This window comes from Gigantopelta aegis, chromosome 9, assembly GCF_016097555.1.
Source record: "Gigantopelta aegis isolate Gae_Host chromosome 9, Gae_host_genome, whole genome shotgun sequence".
Taxonomy (NCBI): Eukaryota; Metazoa; Mollusca; class Gastropoda; order Neomphalida; family Peltospiridae; genus Gigantopelta; species Gigantopelta aegis.
In genome coordinates, this window is record NC_054707.1 from 78132685 (window position 1) to 78149060 (window position 16376).

Consider the following 16376-nt stretch of genomic DNA (forward strand, 5'->3'; position numbering starts at 1 on the left):
TATAACATTCAATGTTTAATGAATAATACTAAATTAATGTTAACCCCTTGCCTACCACTCTAAATTACTCAATTATTAAAAGGTTAAAATGGTTAGTATTACAGGTGCATCTTTCACTATAAAATAATATGTTATCCATGACAAGTTATGTTTTTTTTGTCAGTAACTTTTATCTTAAATTAAATATCTATATTATCCATGTTCTTTAGTCATAAACATATTTGGTGTTATACCTAAGTTATGGCCCCTCGTTCTTTCATGTATTTTTAGTATCAATATATCTACATCTCTATATATATATATATATATAGCCCTAAGAATAGTGTTACTTGAATTATGACCTTTTATTCTTAAATCATATGCATCTTAATTTGTCTACCTAATTGTTTTGACAGTTTTGGTTTTTTAATGTATCTTTAAATTTTTACACTTTGTAGACATATCAGTGGTCTCTATTAAGACTTGACTTTAAACATAAAGTCTAAAATAAAATAATCACTAGTGAAATAAAATTTAGTTTTCGTGAAACGTTGACATAACACTTTGTAAAACTAGAAATTGACTATTATGGCAGTGCTAAATAAATTTAACTGTATTCACAAGAACTGCTAACTTCACTGTGAAATGTCATAACACTTTTTAAAATTAAAACTTGAAATTGACTATTATAGCTGTGTTAAATGTAACTGTATACACAAGAACTGCTAACTTTGTAAAACTGAAAATTGACTATTATAGCTGTGCTAAATTTAACTGTACATATACACAAGAACTGCTAACTTTGTAAAACTAAAAAATTACCATTATGACAGTGCTTAATTTAATTGTTTACACAAGAACTGCTAACTTTGTAAAACTGAAAATTGACCATTATGGCAATGCTAAATTTAATTGTTTACACAAGAACTGCTAACTTTGTAAAACTGGAAAATTATCATTATGGCAGTGCTAAATTTAACTGTACATATACACAAAAACTGCTAACTTTGTAAAATTGAAAATTGACTATTATGGCAGTACTAAATTTAACTGTATTCACAAAAACTGCTAACTTTGTAAAAGTGAAAATTACCATTATGGCAGTACTAAATTTAATTGTTTACACAAGAACTGCTAACTTTGTAAAAGTGAAAATTGACTATTATGGCAGTGCTAAATTGACCTGTAAACATAATGAATGTATTGGGCTCACAGAAAGATGGCAGCCGACGTCAATCGATAGAAATGGATGTTCCCATTAAGATGCCCACCCAGGAGAAGTTGGAGGCGATGGAACAGCAGCGACGGAGCTCTATGCAGACTCGCAGGGCGTCGCTCGCTGAAGTCATTCCTGATTGGCCGACACTCCAGAAACGAAAAGTTGTTAAAGAGGTACTGAAGGAACCAAACAGAATAATACATTAACAGCAAATGTGTAAATAATGAAATTTCTCCTAATATGCCACATGTGTAATATATAATCCCAAAATAACACATTAACGGCAAACTTAAATGTTAATAATTGTCCTAATGCACTATATGTAATATATTCCTGAAATAACACATTAACGGCAAACTTAAATGTTAATAATTGTCCTAATGTACTATATGTAATATATTCCCGAAATAACACATTAACAGCAAACTTAAAAATCAATATTTGTCCTAATAATACGTCGTATGTAATATATTAATAAAATAACATATTAACAGCAAAGTTAAATGTTTTTATTGATATGTTGAATGTGGTATATTGCTGTCTGAAACTAAACAATAAAATGACTTGCAACAGTTAATACTTCTCTTGGTGTACAATGTGCCCATAGCAATTAATTTAAAAAATTTTTATTGTATGTATTTTTAACCTTTGTGAAACTGTTTTTCTCCTGTGAATAACTGGCACATACACGTACAATCTGGTGTAACACATCATTAATATTCATGAACAATGCTATCAAACTAATAATTCTTTGTTTCCTTGCACTGTGAGGCACCCGTTCCTGTCCGAATCCGACTGTTGATTACTGGAATTTGAAACTGCTGAACATTTGTCTTTCCAGTGATCTCCCCTTTCCAGTGGGTCTCCCTTGCAATACTGATTTCAGTCATAACAAATTCAATGGGTCACTGTGGTGTTCACCTTTATGTAAAGTGTGTTATTTTTGTGTTGCATGCTTGTTATGTGTACCTCTCTTGGCTGCTGGTAGATAGACATCATTACCGAATGTCATAGCTTCTTATATATATGTGTGTGTGTGTGTGTGTGTGTGTGTGTGTCTTCTTTGCTCCATGGTTGGGGATGGACAGAGGGATGGAATGTTTTAAAAAGACTATCATTATAACATATTTATCAAATCTGTCTATAAATCTCTTCAGACCAATTATTGCAAAATATGCTGGAAAGTCGCAAAACAAGTACTTGAATAATGATGTGTATAACTGTGACATGAATTCTTTTCTCTCTTTTTTATAATGATTCAACTTACGCAACATTTTTCATTTCTCTTGCCATGGCAGCACTTTTCACAGAGCTCATTATGATAACGAACTATAGCACAAGGTTTAAAGCAAAACTGAACTTGTTATTTCAGTAGCAAACTGTTAAAGAGTTGAGAGCTTTGATGTTACATTTGAACACCTACCATAAATGACCCTGTATATGCACTGTGTGGTTGACAACATAAAGATGTACAGTTATAATAAAATTGGTGTTTTGTATATTACTGAACTGGCAATACATGTATTTTTGTTTCAGATATTTCTAAACTAATAGTGGTATAATGCTGTGCAACAAACTTTAACCATGTATTTTAGAAATCAGTGCATTAACAAGGTCATATATGGTATTAAGATTTCATATAGAGTTGTGTGGTTTGTTCTTTTGTCTGGTTTGTTTATAATAATCATCTACATATATAAAATAAATTCTATTTGTGCTCTAGTTTTCTTTTGTGTGTAATTTTTCAGTTTATGTCTAATTTATTAAATAACAATAATTCTCAAACAGAAAACTTTTGTAATATAATTCTATTATCATATTTCGAAATGAATTCAGCATTATTTTAAGACTGTTAGATGCAAGGTTGCATTTAAACTCTGTAACATGACATACAAACATTGAGTAGTCACTTTAATGACAGAATACTCGTTTTGATACTTCTAACATCACTCTTTTAGGAATGATGAAATGACTTGAAATATCTATTTTTAATCAATATTAAAATAAACAATTTAAAAAAATTAATTTTTTCATTGATTTAGATAATATTGTTTATTCATAAATGACTAATTAAAATGACTTTTTGGAAACCAGGATCCAGACAAGTTCTTGACAGAGCTTCATGATGTGAAGACAGTGGAAGGAGTTCCGTCAATCAAGATGACCTGTGTGTTCTGTAAGCCCAATGCCAAGTTAAGCTGGCTTAAGAACAAATTGGAGATTTTTCATGGTTACAAGTACCACTTTGAAAACAATGACAAAGAGTATAGCCTTATGATAATGAACGTCAAACCCGAGGATGCTGGGAAATATTCTTGTCTATGTAATGACTGCAAAACAGCTGCTTGGCTCTATGTAGAAGGTAAACATTCTTTAGTTTTTGTTATTCTCTTCACTTTTACATTTGTGTTTCATTATGCATTTACATTACTGCAAAACAGCTGCTTGGCTGTATGTAAAAGGGTAAACTTTCTTTAGTTTTTGTTGTTATTTTCACGTCTACATTTGTGTTTTTGTTATGCAGTTACATTACTGTAGATGGTGGGGGTTTTTAATTTAAAAAAATTATTATTCCCTCTGTGCTTGATCATAAAATATACTGACAAAAAGAAATACAGGAACACATGATATTTGAGACAAAATTTAATTCACTACTAGAGGCATTATGCCTGTATAAAGGTTTTTTAAAGTTTGTTTTGTTCATTGACACCACTAGAGCACATTGCTTAATTAATCATAGGCTATTGGATGTCAAACATATGGTAGTCATCGGAGGAAACCCGCTACATTTTTCCTAATGCAGCAAGGGATCTTTTATATGCACTTTCCCACAGACAGGACAGCACATACCACATCCTTTGACACCAGCTGTGATGCACTGATTGGAACAAGAAAAAACCCAATCAGCTGAATGGTGCCTGCATAAAATACATGCAGTGTGGGACAGATTATCACATGTGCTACAACAGCTTGTTCTGAATGTGCACATTAATCCCTATCACCTGACCTGACAGACTATCACATGTGCTACAACAGCTTGTTCTGAATGTGCACATTAATCCCTATCACCTGATCTGACCTGACAGACTATCACATGTGCTACAACAGCTTGTTCTGAATGTGCACATTAATCCCTATCACCTGACCTGACCTGACAGACTATCACATGTGCTACAACAGCTTGTTCTGAATGTGCACATTAATCCCTATCACCTGATCTGACCTGACAGACTATCACATGTGCTACAACAGCTTGTTCTGAATGTGCACATTAATCCCTATCACCTGATCTGACCTGACAGACTATCACATGTGCTACAACAGCTTGTTCTGAATGTGCACATTAATCCCTATCACCTGACCTGACCTGACAGACTATCACATGTGCTACAACAGCTTGTTCTGAATGTGCACATTAATCCCTATCACCTGATCTGACCTGACAGACTATCACATGTGCTACAACAGCTTGTTCTGAATGTGCACATTAATCCCTATCACCTGACCTGACCTGACAGACTATCACATGTGCTACAACAGCTTGTTCTGAATGTGCACATTAATCCCTATCACCTGACCTGACCTGACAGACTATCACATGTGCTACAACAGCTTGTTCTGAATGTGCACATTAATCCCTATCACCTGACCTGATTGACTGTCACTTCTGTGGGATTGACTGTTAACATCCTGATACTGTGGATGAAGATCTTGGTTGCAGTCAATGTTTGCTGCTATTTTTATTCATGTCTTTCCTTATTTCTTTCCATCAGTATAGAATTTCTGTATTATTTAATAAATAATTTAATTTGCTAATTTAAGGTTAACAGATCTACATTAGTTTTCAGAATTACAGTGAATTCCTACTTTTCAAAACTGCAAATTATATTTATTTTCTAATTGTTTTTTTATCCAAGGTATTTCCTCTTATGATTGGAAGAGCATATATGCACTAATAATTTCCAAGGAATAATTTGTACCTTGGCAGCACAGAACATTCATGTTGAAATGAAACTATGATTGGAAGAACATGCATGCATTCATTAATAATTTCCAAGGAATAATTTGTACCTTGGCAGCACAGAACATTCATGTTGAAATGAAACTATGATTGGAAGAACATGCATGCATTCATTAATAATTTCCAAGGAATAATTTGTACCTTGGCAGCACAGAACATTCATGTTGAAATGAAACTATGATTGGAAGAACATGCATGCATTCATTAATAATTTCCAAGGAATAATTTGTACCTTGGCAGCACAGAACATTCATGTTGAAATGAAACTATGATTGGAAGAACATGCATGCATTCATTAATAATTTCCAAGGAATAATTTGTACCTTGGCAGCACAGAACATTCATGTTGAAATGAAACTATGATTGGAAGAACATGCATGCATTCATTAATAATTTCCAAGGAATAATTTGTACCTTGGCAGCACAGAACATTCATGTTGAAATGAAACTATGATTGGAAGAACATGCATGCATTCATTAATAATTTCCAAGGAATAAATTATATCTTGGCAATAAAGAACATTTATATTTAAGGTCTCCATGAGTACTCAGGCACGGGTTGAGTCTAGCAAGACTCAAATCCATTTACAGGACTCGAGCACCTGTGTGAGGAAGAAGACTTTCATTTTATTCTATTTTTAAAATCATTTTACCATATACTTGCTGCTGGTTACATTATCGGGCTATTAGACATGGAGGGGAAAACAAAAGTCCAATGTGTGGAATGTAATACAAAGGCCTGATTTTGCATCCATGTTCAGCGCTGGAATTAAGATGCATAATTCTATTTTACTTTATTCCTTAGTCTAATTATCATCTAGTGTAAGTGTCAGGTACTTGGGTTCCGAGTCGAGTTTGACTCTCAAATAATCAAGTCCAATATTATATTACAATGAAACGGTGAAAAGAAAGGCTTCAAGTTAACTGTGTCATTTCATGTACTTTAGCAACTAGGCTCAGTGACTTTAATCATTCAATGCATTTAGATAAGACAAAAAATATTGTTTTCAAAACATTGATTGTAAATTTCAGCAAAGGAGCCAGAATACTACTTCACCCAAAAGTTGCCCCAGCACTATGAGGTTTGCCGCAAGAAGAACGGTATGCTGGAATGTTTTCTCTCTGATTCCAGAGCGCGGGTCAAGTGGTACAAGATGGGAGAGCCACTGGAGGTTGGTTACCATTTTGTTTTTTATCACTCACTTTGAATACATTCAGTATTCTTTGACCACTATTTTGTTTGTTTAAAACTTGAGTATTTTACTACTTTTCTGGTTTCTCTGTGTAACTTGAAATGTTTAAACTTCTATTCACTTAATGACAACTTGTGACAACTATGAAAAACAAAGTGTTTGCTATAAACCAGTTTATAATTTTAGTCCTAGATTATTGTGTTAACCCCATCACATGTCCATCTCCATCCTCATCCCCATCCCATCTCCATATCCATATCCATATCCATATCCATCCCCATATCCATCCCCATCTTCATCCCCATCTTCATCCCCATACCCATGCCCATGCCCATCCCCATCCCTATATCCATATCCATATCCATATCCATATCCATATCCATCCCTATCTTCATCCCCATCCCCATCTTCATCCCCATCACTATCTTCATCCCCATCCCCATCCCCATTCCCATCTCCATATCCATCACCATCCCCATGTCCATCCCTGTCCCCATCCCCATCTCCATCCCTGTCCCCATCTCCATATCCATATCCATATCCATCACAATATCCATCTCCATCTCCATCCCCATCCCCATCTCCATATCCATCCCTGTCCCCATCCCCATCTCCATTCACATCTCCATTCCCATCTCCATATCCATCCCTGTTCTCACCCCCATGTCCATCTCCATCTTCATCCCTATCCCCATATCCATATCCATATCCATCCCTGTCTTCATCACCATCCCCATCTCCATCCCCATCTCCATCCCTATCACCATCACAATCTTCATCTTCATCTCCATCTCCATCTCCATATCCATCCCCATCTTCATCCCCATCTTCATCCCCATACCCATGCCCATGCCCATCCCCATCCCTATATCCATATCCATATCCATATCCATATCCATATCCATCCCTATCTTCATCCCCATCCCCATCTTCATCCCCAGCACTATCTTCATCCCCATCCCCATCTCCATATCCATCCCCATCCCCATGTCCATCCCTGTCCCCATCCCCATCTCCATCCCTGTCCCCATCTCCATATCCATATCCATATCCATCACAATATCCATCTCCATCTCCATCCCCATCCCCATCTCCATATCCATCCCTGTCCCCATCCCCATCTCCATTCACATCTCCATTCCCATCTCCATATCCATCCCTGTTCTCACCCCCATGTCCATCTCCATCTTCATCCCTATCCCCATATCCATATCCATATCCATCCCTGTCTTCATCACCATCCCCATCTCCATCCCCATCTCCATCCCTATCACCATCACAATCTTCATCTTCATCTCCATCTCCATCTCCATATCCATCCCTGTTTTCATCTTCATCACAATCTTCATCCCCATCCCCATTTTTGTCCCCATCCCCATCTACATCCCCATCCCCATCTCCATATCCATATCCATATCCATCCCCAATCCCTACCACCATCACCATCTCCATCATCATCTCCATCCCCATCTCTATTCCCATCTCCATATCCATCCCTGTTCTCACCCCCATGTCCATCTCCATCTTCATCCCCATCCCCATATCCATATCCATCCCTGTCTTCATCACCATCACCATCTCCATCCCCATCTCCATCCCTATCACCATCACAATCTTCATCTTCATCTCCATCTCCATATCCATATCCATCCCTGTCTTCATCTTCATCACAATCTTCATCCCCATCCTCATCCCCATTTTTGTCCCCATCCCCATCTACATCCCCATCACCATCTCCATATCCATCCCCAATCCCTATCCCCATCACCATCTCCATCATCATCTCCATCCCCACCTCCATCTCCATATCCATTCCTGTTCACATGCCTATCTCCATCCCCATTTCCATTCCCATCTCCATCTCCATGCCCATCTCCATCTCCATGTCCATCCCCATTGTATCCCATCCCCATCTCCATATCTATCCATGTCCCTATCCCCATCTCCATCCACATGTCCATCCCCATCCCAATCCCAATCTTCATCACCATCTCCATCCCCATCTCCATATCTATCCATGTCCCTATCCCCATCTCCATCCACATGTCCATCCCCATCCCAATCCCAATCTTCATCACCATCTCCATCCCCATCTCCATATCCATCCCTATCCCCATCACCATTACCATCCCCATCTCCCTATCCCTCCCTATCCCTCCCTATCCCTCCCTATCCCTATCCCCATCCCCATCCCAATCACTGTTTCCATATCCATATCCACCCCTATCCCCATCTCCATCTCAATGACCATCCCTATTCCCATCTCGATCCCTATCCTTTTCCTGTTCTGGTACAAACTCTGGCTGTCAAAAGTGTGTACCCAAAATGAGTGAATGTGAACGTTAATTGAATGTAACCACATTAAACAAGTTCCTGTCTACCTACCAACTTTGTACTTGAAGTGTGTTATATAAAATCAGCTCAGAGCTTTTCAGCTCAGTTCTTAAACCATCTTTTACCCTGTTTGGTAGATGTACAATAAACAACAAGCAAAACCATGTCACATTGTAAAATAAATAAATATTCATATTTCAATATATGGAATTAACACTTCTAAGATTGGACATTACAATTTACATGTAAACAGACAGTTTTGGGTTTGGGTTTGTGAAAAATAAATAAATAAAAAGTGTATATTTTATTGTCTTTAGCTTGGCATGCCAGAGGCCTAAGAGTTGGTATTTAATATATCAATTGGTAGATTCTAGACATTATGACATACTAAAATAAAATTATGTTTGTTCATATCTAAGACTGTTTACTCCTAGTTAAATATAGTATGGCTATAGATTAATAAAATACTGATTCTGTTGCTGGTTCATTGGAAAAGCAGCATTAAAATTTGCATTAATGTTATCAATATAAACAACTTTATTACTTTGCTTCGCTATCAGTTTTGGTTTAATTACATATGGGGTTTAATTATATCAAAATAGCAGGGGTCAAATTGAAACATTTTGTGGCATGGCATATGTTGCCTTTGGTTTAATAACAAAATGATGAGCCCAAGGCAAGTATTTCCTTTGAAAGAAGGGTACCAAGGTAACTGACTTTTTATAAATTTTGGCATTCAGCTCTGGCTTATGGTATTTTCTGGATACCTACCCCACCCGTAACCTACCCACATTAAAAACCCCCACTTTTTTTTATATTCAGATTATAATTTAATTTGTGATTTGGCAGTGTTCTCACTGGCTGAACGTTATGGGTGGGCTACCTTCATAGTCTAAATCCCATCACTCCAAAAAAATCTACATGTACAATGTCTGGGGTTTTTAGGCACTTACATTGGGCGCCCTGGTAAAATTCAAACCGTCTTAAGTAGTAATTGTAAGAGTATCAAGTGTTAACAGCGTAAATATAAGCACCTTATGAGGTTTTAATTGAATAACAGGTGTTCATTACAGACAACATATCACAAAGCTACAACTAATTAACATTAAAACATGCCTGTACTAAGAATTGAAATCAATGTTATTTTGTGATAAAAATGAATTAAGATCATGGAAAATGATGAGGCCAAACTGGCCTCAAACTGATCTACTAGCCACTAAATAAAACATAATCGATCACTATTGTCTCCTAATATGGAAAATAATTCCACTGAAATTGTTAATGTGGGTTTTGCCAATAAATATATTTGCTTCTTAAAAGTCAGTGAACTACTTTAATTTACAAAGACATTTAAAGCTCACACCACCAGTTGAGTAGAACTAATTTGGTGTGTGAACATGATTGACATCTACAACATTGGTAACTAGATAATGATTCCCGAAAGACATCTTTTTCAAATGTTTGGCACTGAAGTGATAACAATAATTATATACACATTCACTTTCATGGCCAACCCAAGTCTTGTTCAAGCTGAACATTGTCAGCTTCAATGTAAGTGGAGATCCGAAGAATCTCGTCCGGTGTGGTTTGATTCACAGCCTGCTGGTTCTGGTACCACTGTGGTTTGTGATGACTGTGTCCATGCTTTGAACGGTGTTTCCTGTGTCTCTCGTAATCATCAGCCGACCTGTATCTTCGCTTTAACCGGGGATCCTTCTGCCTCTGCTGGAAGTCGTCAAGTGATGGAAAGTAATGCGGAGGATATGAATGTGACCGCTTCTTTTGTCTTCCACGCCCTGTGTATATCTCATCAATCAGTCGAAGCAGAGCCTCATCCTCGGCCAGAGATGACGGTTTGTAGAGAAGCGAATTCTTGCCATATTTCTTCTTCTTTCTTTTCCTTTTGCCGTAAGCGACATCGAGACCCTCTGCACCTGGTTTTAACACCTTCCCTCGTTGTGACGGTCCCAGTCGCGGTTTCTTCTTGCCATAGAACCATTGCAGAAAGGTGGCCACTGAAGCAAGGGAACCGGATGGAAGTTCCTTGTCCTTCCAGAGTATCTGCAACATTATTAATTTAGTAAAAGTTAAGAGAATATCATATGTTATTCTTATGCTAGTTTAATATATTAATAAAAAAATAGCTATCCTCAGTTGGTTTTAGTTTTGATATGAATACAGACTATCAAGGATCCATATATTGTGTATTATATTATAACTACAAGGCATCCCAACCTTAACATTGCTAATGATCTGGGGTAATAAAGGTTCAAAAAATATAAAAATAATAATATACCTACAATGTCATGCCTGTAACGTAAGCTGAATATATTGAGATTGAGATTGAGAATATTTATTACTTTCCTAATGTAGAATACAAGTTGTCACAGTTTAATAAACTGTTTCCACTAGCTGTTTGTTAGGCAAGCAATGACATGAAAGAATACTGAAAGTACTGATGAAATTGGGTGATGACAACATGCATACAGGGCTATAAATTAATGGTTAATGTTTTTTTTAAATTAGGGCAGTTAAAATTGGACCCTCTGTAAACAGGAATTTTCTCAAAAGAGGATATTTTTCATGGTCCCTTTTTACATTTCAGCACAGAACAAAATCTCTTTAAACTGGATATGCCTTAAAACTGGACTTAATTGATCCCATGAGTTTTCAGTTTAGACGGGTTTTACTCTATTAGGTACTTTCAAATGTAACTGCCATTCAGTTTCCATTTAGACGAAAAGGTGAAACGTACTATCAGGTATATGTTGTAACTAACCTTCTTTAATTCTGACATGTTTGGTTTCAGTGGTATCCGCAGTTTGACCATCATTTTGTCGAAGATGATAAATGTAACATTATAGCTGAGTTTTGGTCTCATGAATATGGATGACCTGATTCCGAGCTGAGAATCAAACACATTCATCTGGTCATCTTGATCAAAATCTTCACCCGCTATCATCAGCATGTAGTTCTTCATCGACAGACCTGTTTTCATCTCAATCCTCTTCTTGAATGCCCCAATGCTTTCTTGAGCATACACGTGCATCTTGTATATGACATTCTGTGTCGAGTGCACAAACACTGGATACTGCCTGAGCTTCAAGTCCACCTTGGTTTCGAAATCTTCCACATACTCAACCAACTTGTTACTGCTGGAGAGTCTGTACTCTCCTACAAACATGTCGTGGACCGTTGCATTTGGCACTCCAATCTGTTCCAACATTTCTTTCACGACTTTAACTTTCCGGTTCGGGCTGACTTTGAGGATCTCAGTGATTCCATTGCCCAGACGAAATGTTAATGGAATTCCAAACATTACATCAGGGTCCTTTTTGGCTAGGGATACATCCATAACAACAGTGGGCGACTTTGAACCATAGTGGCCGATAGTTTCAGAGAAATCCACTGCCAAGTCACCGGAGTACAGTTTGATAATGTTGACAGCTATGCCGGTCAGTCCATGCAGTTTGAGAGCAACAGTTGACCATCTGTCGAACTGGGAAACCTTTATCATATGTACCTTGTCCTTCGTTTCCACAATTGGGATTTTCTGCAGCTGTAGCTTGTGGAACAGACCAATGGTTGAGAGCTGTAGAACATCGCCATCCTCAATGCTGTAGAAACCCATGCATGTGCTCCAGTTGATGACTGTGCCACCGTGGTACAGCACCAGTGTGTGTTTTGGCAGGTACAGATCAAACAATGACATTATGTCGGATGTATTTCTCGTAACGGTCCTCCGCAACACGGTCCAGATGATGTTCATGCCCGTCATGCAGGGGTCGATGTACAGATGGTACGTGCTGCCCCAGAATGTTTCAATATGCACGAGGGTATCGTACAGAATGTGCAGCATAACAAAAAGTGTGCCTCTTGGGTTAATTCTGTATTCAAACAAAAACTTGTCATTTTGCATGGGTTTGTCTTTGTAGAGCAAATCCATTCTCTCTGGTGAAAGACCTCTTTGCTCCTGGAGCTCAGATTTTAGCTGCATCACTGTCATGGAAAGATCAATGTCCATTTCAAACTTGAGATTCAGCTGTTTAATCTCGATGTTTACCCTCTGTTTATGGAGTGGTAGAATTAACACAGCTGAACCAGGCTTGATGACATAAAACTGTGAGATGTCGACAGGAATCTTCTGTCCCGGCTGCAGGACGGTCATTTTCTCCAGTTTGTGATTGAAATCAAGGCCAGATTTGGCAAAGTGAATGATTGAAGTGAGTGTGTCTCCCATTACAGGGGTAAATATGGCCGAAGTATCTGGTGTCTTGTAAGACCACAAGACAAGCAGCTGGCCAAGGACACTGTCTAGGTCGACATCACCAAGAAGTAGTTCATCATCCACACAGAAGTCAAAGTCACCACTGCTGAGTGACATAGAATCCGGACTTTCTCTGTAGTTTGGGTTGTGCTTGGCAAGTTCCCGTAAAATTTTATCCCCATCTGAATAGTCAGCTTCATGTCGATAACGTTTGTGCCTTTCATGTTTCTGAAAAACCAAAGGTATTTCAGTTACATACCCAAGGAACATTTTGTTTTTAAAAAATTTATTAGAGGCAGTTGGTGATCTGTTAAAAATTAGTAGCACCTACCATTTAACATTTTAGAATTGTGTACCAATTGGAGAATTGGGACAAGAAACTGAACAAAATGTTCTCTGATATCAGTCATGATATTCCATAAATTAATCACTTTTGATAGGATATTTTATATTTATAATAACATGCATGCATCAAAATAAGTTGAGAATGATCGTTCAGGTTACCAAGGGTTTCTACATGCCAAAAAGTTGAGAATGGTGCTTTGTTCTCCACAAAATCTTACTAAACATTCCCATTGTATTCGTATTGTATTGTGTAATAAGAAGACGTGTGTAAAACACAGAAATGGATAATGATAGATGATTCACATGATAAAAACAGTTCTCTTTGTGAAACAGAATATTTTTCATGACATTAGAATACTTAAAAATTCTCCACATACTCTTATTCAGTTTAGATCATAACTCTTGAAACAGCACATTCTTTTAAAACATAATGGCATACCTATGGCCAAAAGGTTTTTTTTAGTGTGTGCAGAATATTCGCTAATTGTTGAGTTTAATGAACATTCATGTAAGGTTAATTAGCTGGCAATAGATGTATGACTTAACACAAAATGTTACTTTTGACAGTTAATTGATATATTGTATTGAAATGAACTGAAATATTCAACTTGATGCTATTGAAAGCTGAAAATATCATATTTACTTATGCAAAATACAAACTTGGCTATTGTTTTAATACATTGAAGCCGTATTGCTATCAACAGTAATTATCAACAGCTTTTATACAAGATACATGCAATTTAAAAAATGTGTTTTTTTAATTATATATCACAAAATGGAAAAAGTATCTTTGTTCTGATTATTAAAAAGGAAAATAATAATTAATGAGTTAGCCAAAGGTGGGTAATGGTGAAAAATATATATAATAATACATGTGGATAATGTTATCTTCTTATATGGTTAAAGTAGCAGACGCTAGTTTCAACCCAAGAAAATGGACACTAACTTTAGTTAATTTCCCAAACTGTAACACATTTGGATAAAGTTACAATAGAGTGAAACATGAGTCTGTGATATTGAAACGGTGAAAGACCCTTAAAAAATAGACTAGAGCTTTTCTCTATAACCATTACTTCTCAGAGGTATGTGTGTTTTTAAAAATAAAAAAATGCGTTTCATGGTATTAGAAATACCAACATGACCAGAAGCACTTTTGATGTACGAAAATGGATATTCTAAACAATAAAATCTAAATAATGTTGGATTTCAATTATCCAAAAATACTCCAGTAGTGAAAAATAACTAGGGTCTGTCACTTTAAATCACAAATATAGTCCAGATTGCAGCTTAAATTGTAAGTTATCTACTGTGAAATACTTTCTGTTTACCACTTAAATCTTATGTAAAACATCTGTTACAGGTAATAAAGTTTACCAAGTTCAATATTATCTTATTTAATAAATGTAGTGTAAAAATAAGTCTTAATTTGCGACTTATCAATTATCTAAAACAAAACCTTTTGGTTATAATATCAAACTAAAATACATTTGAATTCATTTTAATATTTTACTAATTCTATCATAGTTGTGTGTGTATATATTTATACCGTTCTACACTTACTCTGTCAACCACCTTTCTTCCTCTGGGATCTTTAAGCTCCAGTGGATTGTCGTGGTATACTCCATACATCCTTGTGTCTGTCAGTTACTGTCAGTTTACACAGGTCACAACAATGTATCCATTACATCTTGTTCACAGACAGCATCAAACTCCACTGTGTGGTCGTACAGTATTATCAACTTTTCAAGACCCATCTTTCTTGTCCCATTTTGAACCGTCCAGTATCAGATTACAAAGTTGATCAATAAACTCCTAAATGTATTATTGTGTTTAATTTTCTATGTAAAAAACCCAACAAAAAACCCCACCCACTGTCAGTTTTGTAGCATTGTGTCAAGAAATGTACTAGATATTACCCAGTTACAGAACCTTTTAGTTATCCTTTAAATTGAAATTTCCAACTTGAACAGCCATATTGGAATGGGTTGCTAATGTACACAACTGTGCACAGGATATATTCCAGGCTATGTCGATAACAAATATCTAGGCAAGAAAATCCTTTCATTTCACCACTGAATGGGTCATCAAATGCGTGATCATTCACGAAAGCCAGCCCACAGTTGGAACAGATCAAAGTTTGTTGTTTGGCTATACATGAGCTCACACCGATACTGGGATCCTTCACAAAAGAATTATTCTTTATTGGACTGTTTGCCATGTTTTTATGTTGGCAGCCAACATACATGTAGATTAGTTAATGGGTTGGGTATATGTGCCTTTTCTTTCATTGGCCTTAAGTTCAACGAATACATGCAGAGTGTAAATTGGTTAAGCAAATAGCATTATATCATTATTTTTGTTTACTTGTGTTTCCTAATACTGGAAATAAAAGTGATAAAATACTGTGTATAAAAGTGACTCTATATATGTGCGTGTCTCAGTGGACAAGCTTTTAATCTCTATGTTGGGTTTATTCTATATGATTTGTTTTCTTGTATATAAAATTTAAAAAATATTTTGAGGGATAATCTTTATATGAAACTAAACCAATTTAAAAATTCTATGATTTATATATTTCAATAAAAATTTTTTTTTAAAAATTGGGTGATGGGGAGAAATCATATTGTTGAATTCCAGGAACAAAATGTTGCTTTGTCATTTTATATATATAGAATATTAAAAGAGCTTGCCTGTCATACCATTGTTATGAAACGAGTGAACAGTTTTGGTATCTGACGAGCGAAAGCAAGTCAGATACCAACACTATTCACGAGTTTCATAAAATGGTATGACAGGCAAGCTAGTTTAGTATTTTATTTATTACAAACCGACTGCAAACAAGCTGCAACGCAGAAGTAAGCAGATGTCGAGACCTACTACACGTTATTTTTCTACGAACTAGGTCAGCAAGTGATCTATGTCATTCTCACGTCACACCAATATTACACCAGTTAAATATTGCCTGATTGTTATGACATTGCAATATCTTACACTGGTGTGTAATAATCTGATTTGTTA

At 36.3% G+C, this 16376-nt stretch overlaps 2 protein-coding genes across 6 annotated transcripts in view; one reads left to right on the forward strand and one right to left on the reverse strand.

Annotated features, from left to right (window-relative positions):
- The window catches only part of LOC121381335 (twitchin-like), a 214064-nt gene that overhangs the window by 121760 nt on the left and 75928 nt on the right, over nucleotides 1-16376 (forward strand). For all 5 annotated transcript variants that reach the window (XM_041510607.1, XM_041510609.1, XM_041510610.1 and 2 more), the window contains 3 exons: nucleotides 1195-1371; nucleotides 3293-3560; nucleotides 6252-6391. In XM_041510607.1, coding sequence (XP_041366541.1) covers nucleotides 1195-1371; nucleotides 3293-3560; nucleotides 6252-6391 — 585 coding nt within the window. The remainder of the gene's footprint in view (nucleotides 1-1194; nucleotides 1372-3292; nucleotides 3561-6251; nucleotides 6392-16376) is intronic.
- LOC121381336 lies at nucleotides 8913-15338 on the reverse strand. Its single transcript, XM_041510612.1, has 3 exons — nucleotides 14919-15338; nucleotides 11526-13241; nucleotides 8913-10807 (listed from the first exon to the last, which is right to left on the reverse strand). The coding sequence occupies exons 1-3, from the start codon at nucleotides 14985-14987 to the stop codon at nucleotides 10250-10252; spliced, it is 2343 nt and encodes a 780-aa protein (XP_041366546.1). The 5' UTR covers nucleotides 14988-15338; the 3' UTR covers nucleotides 8913-10249.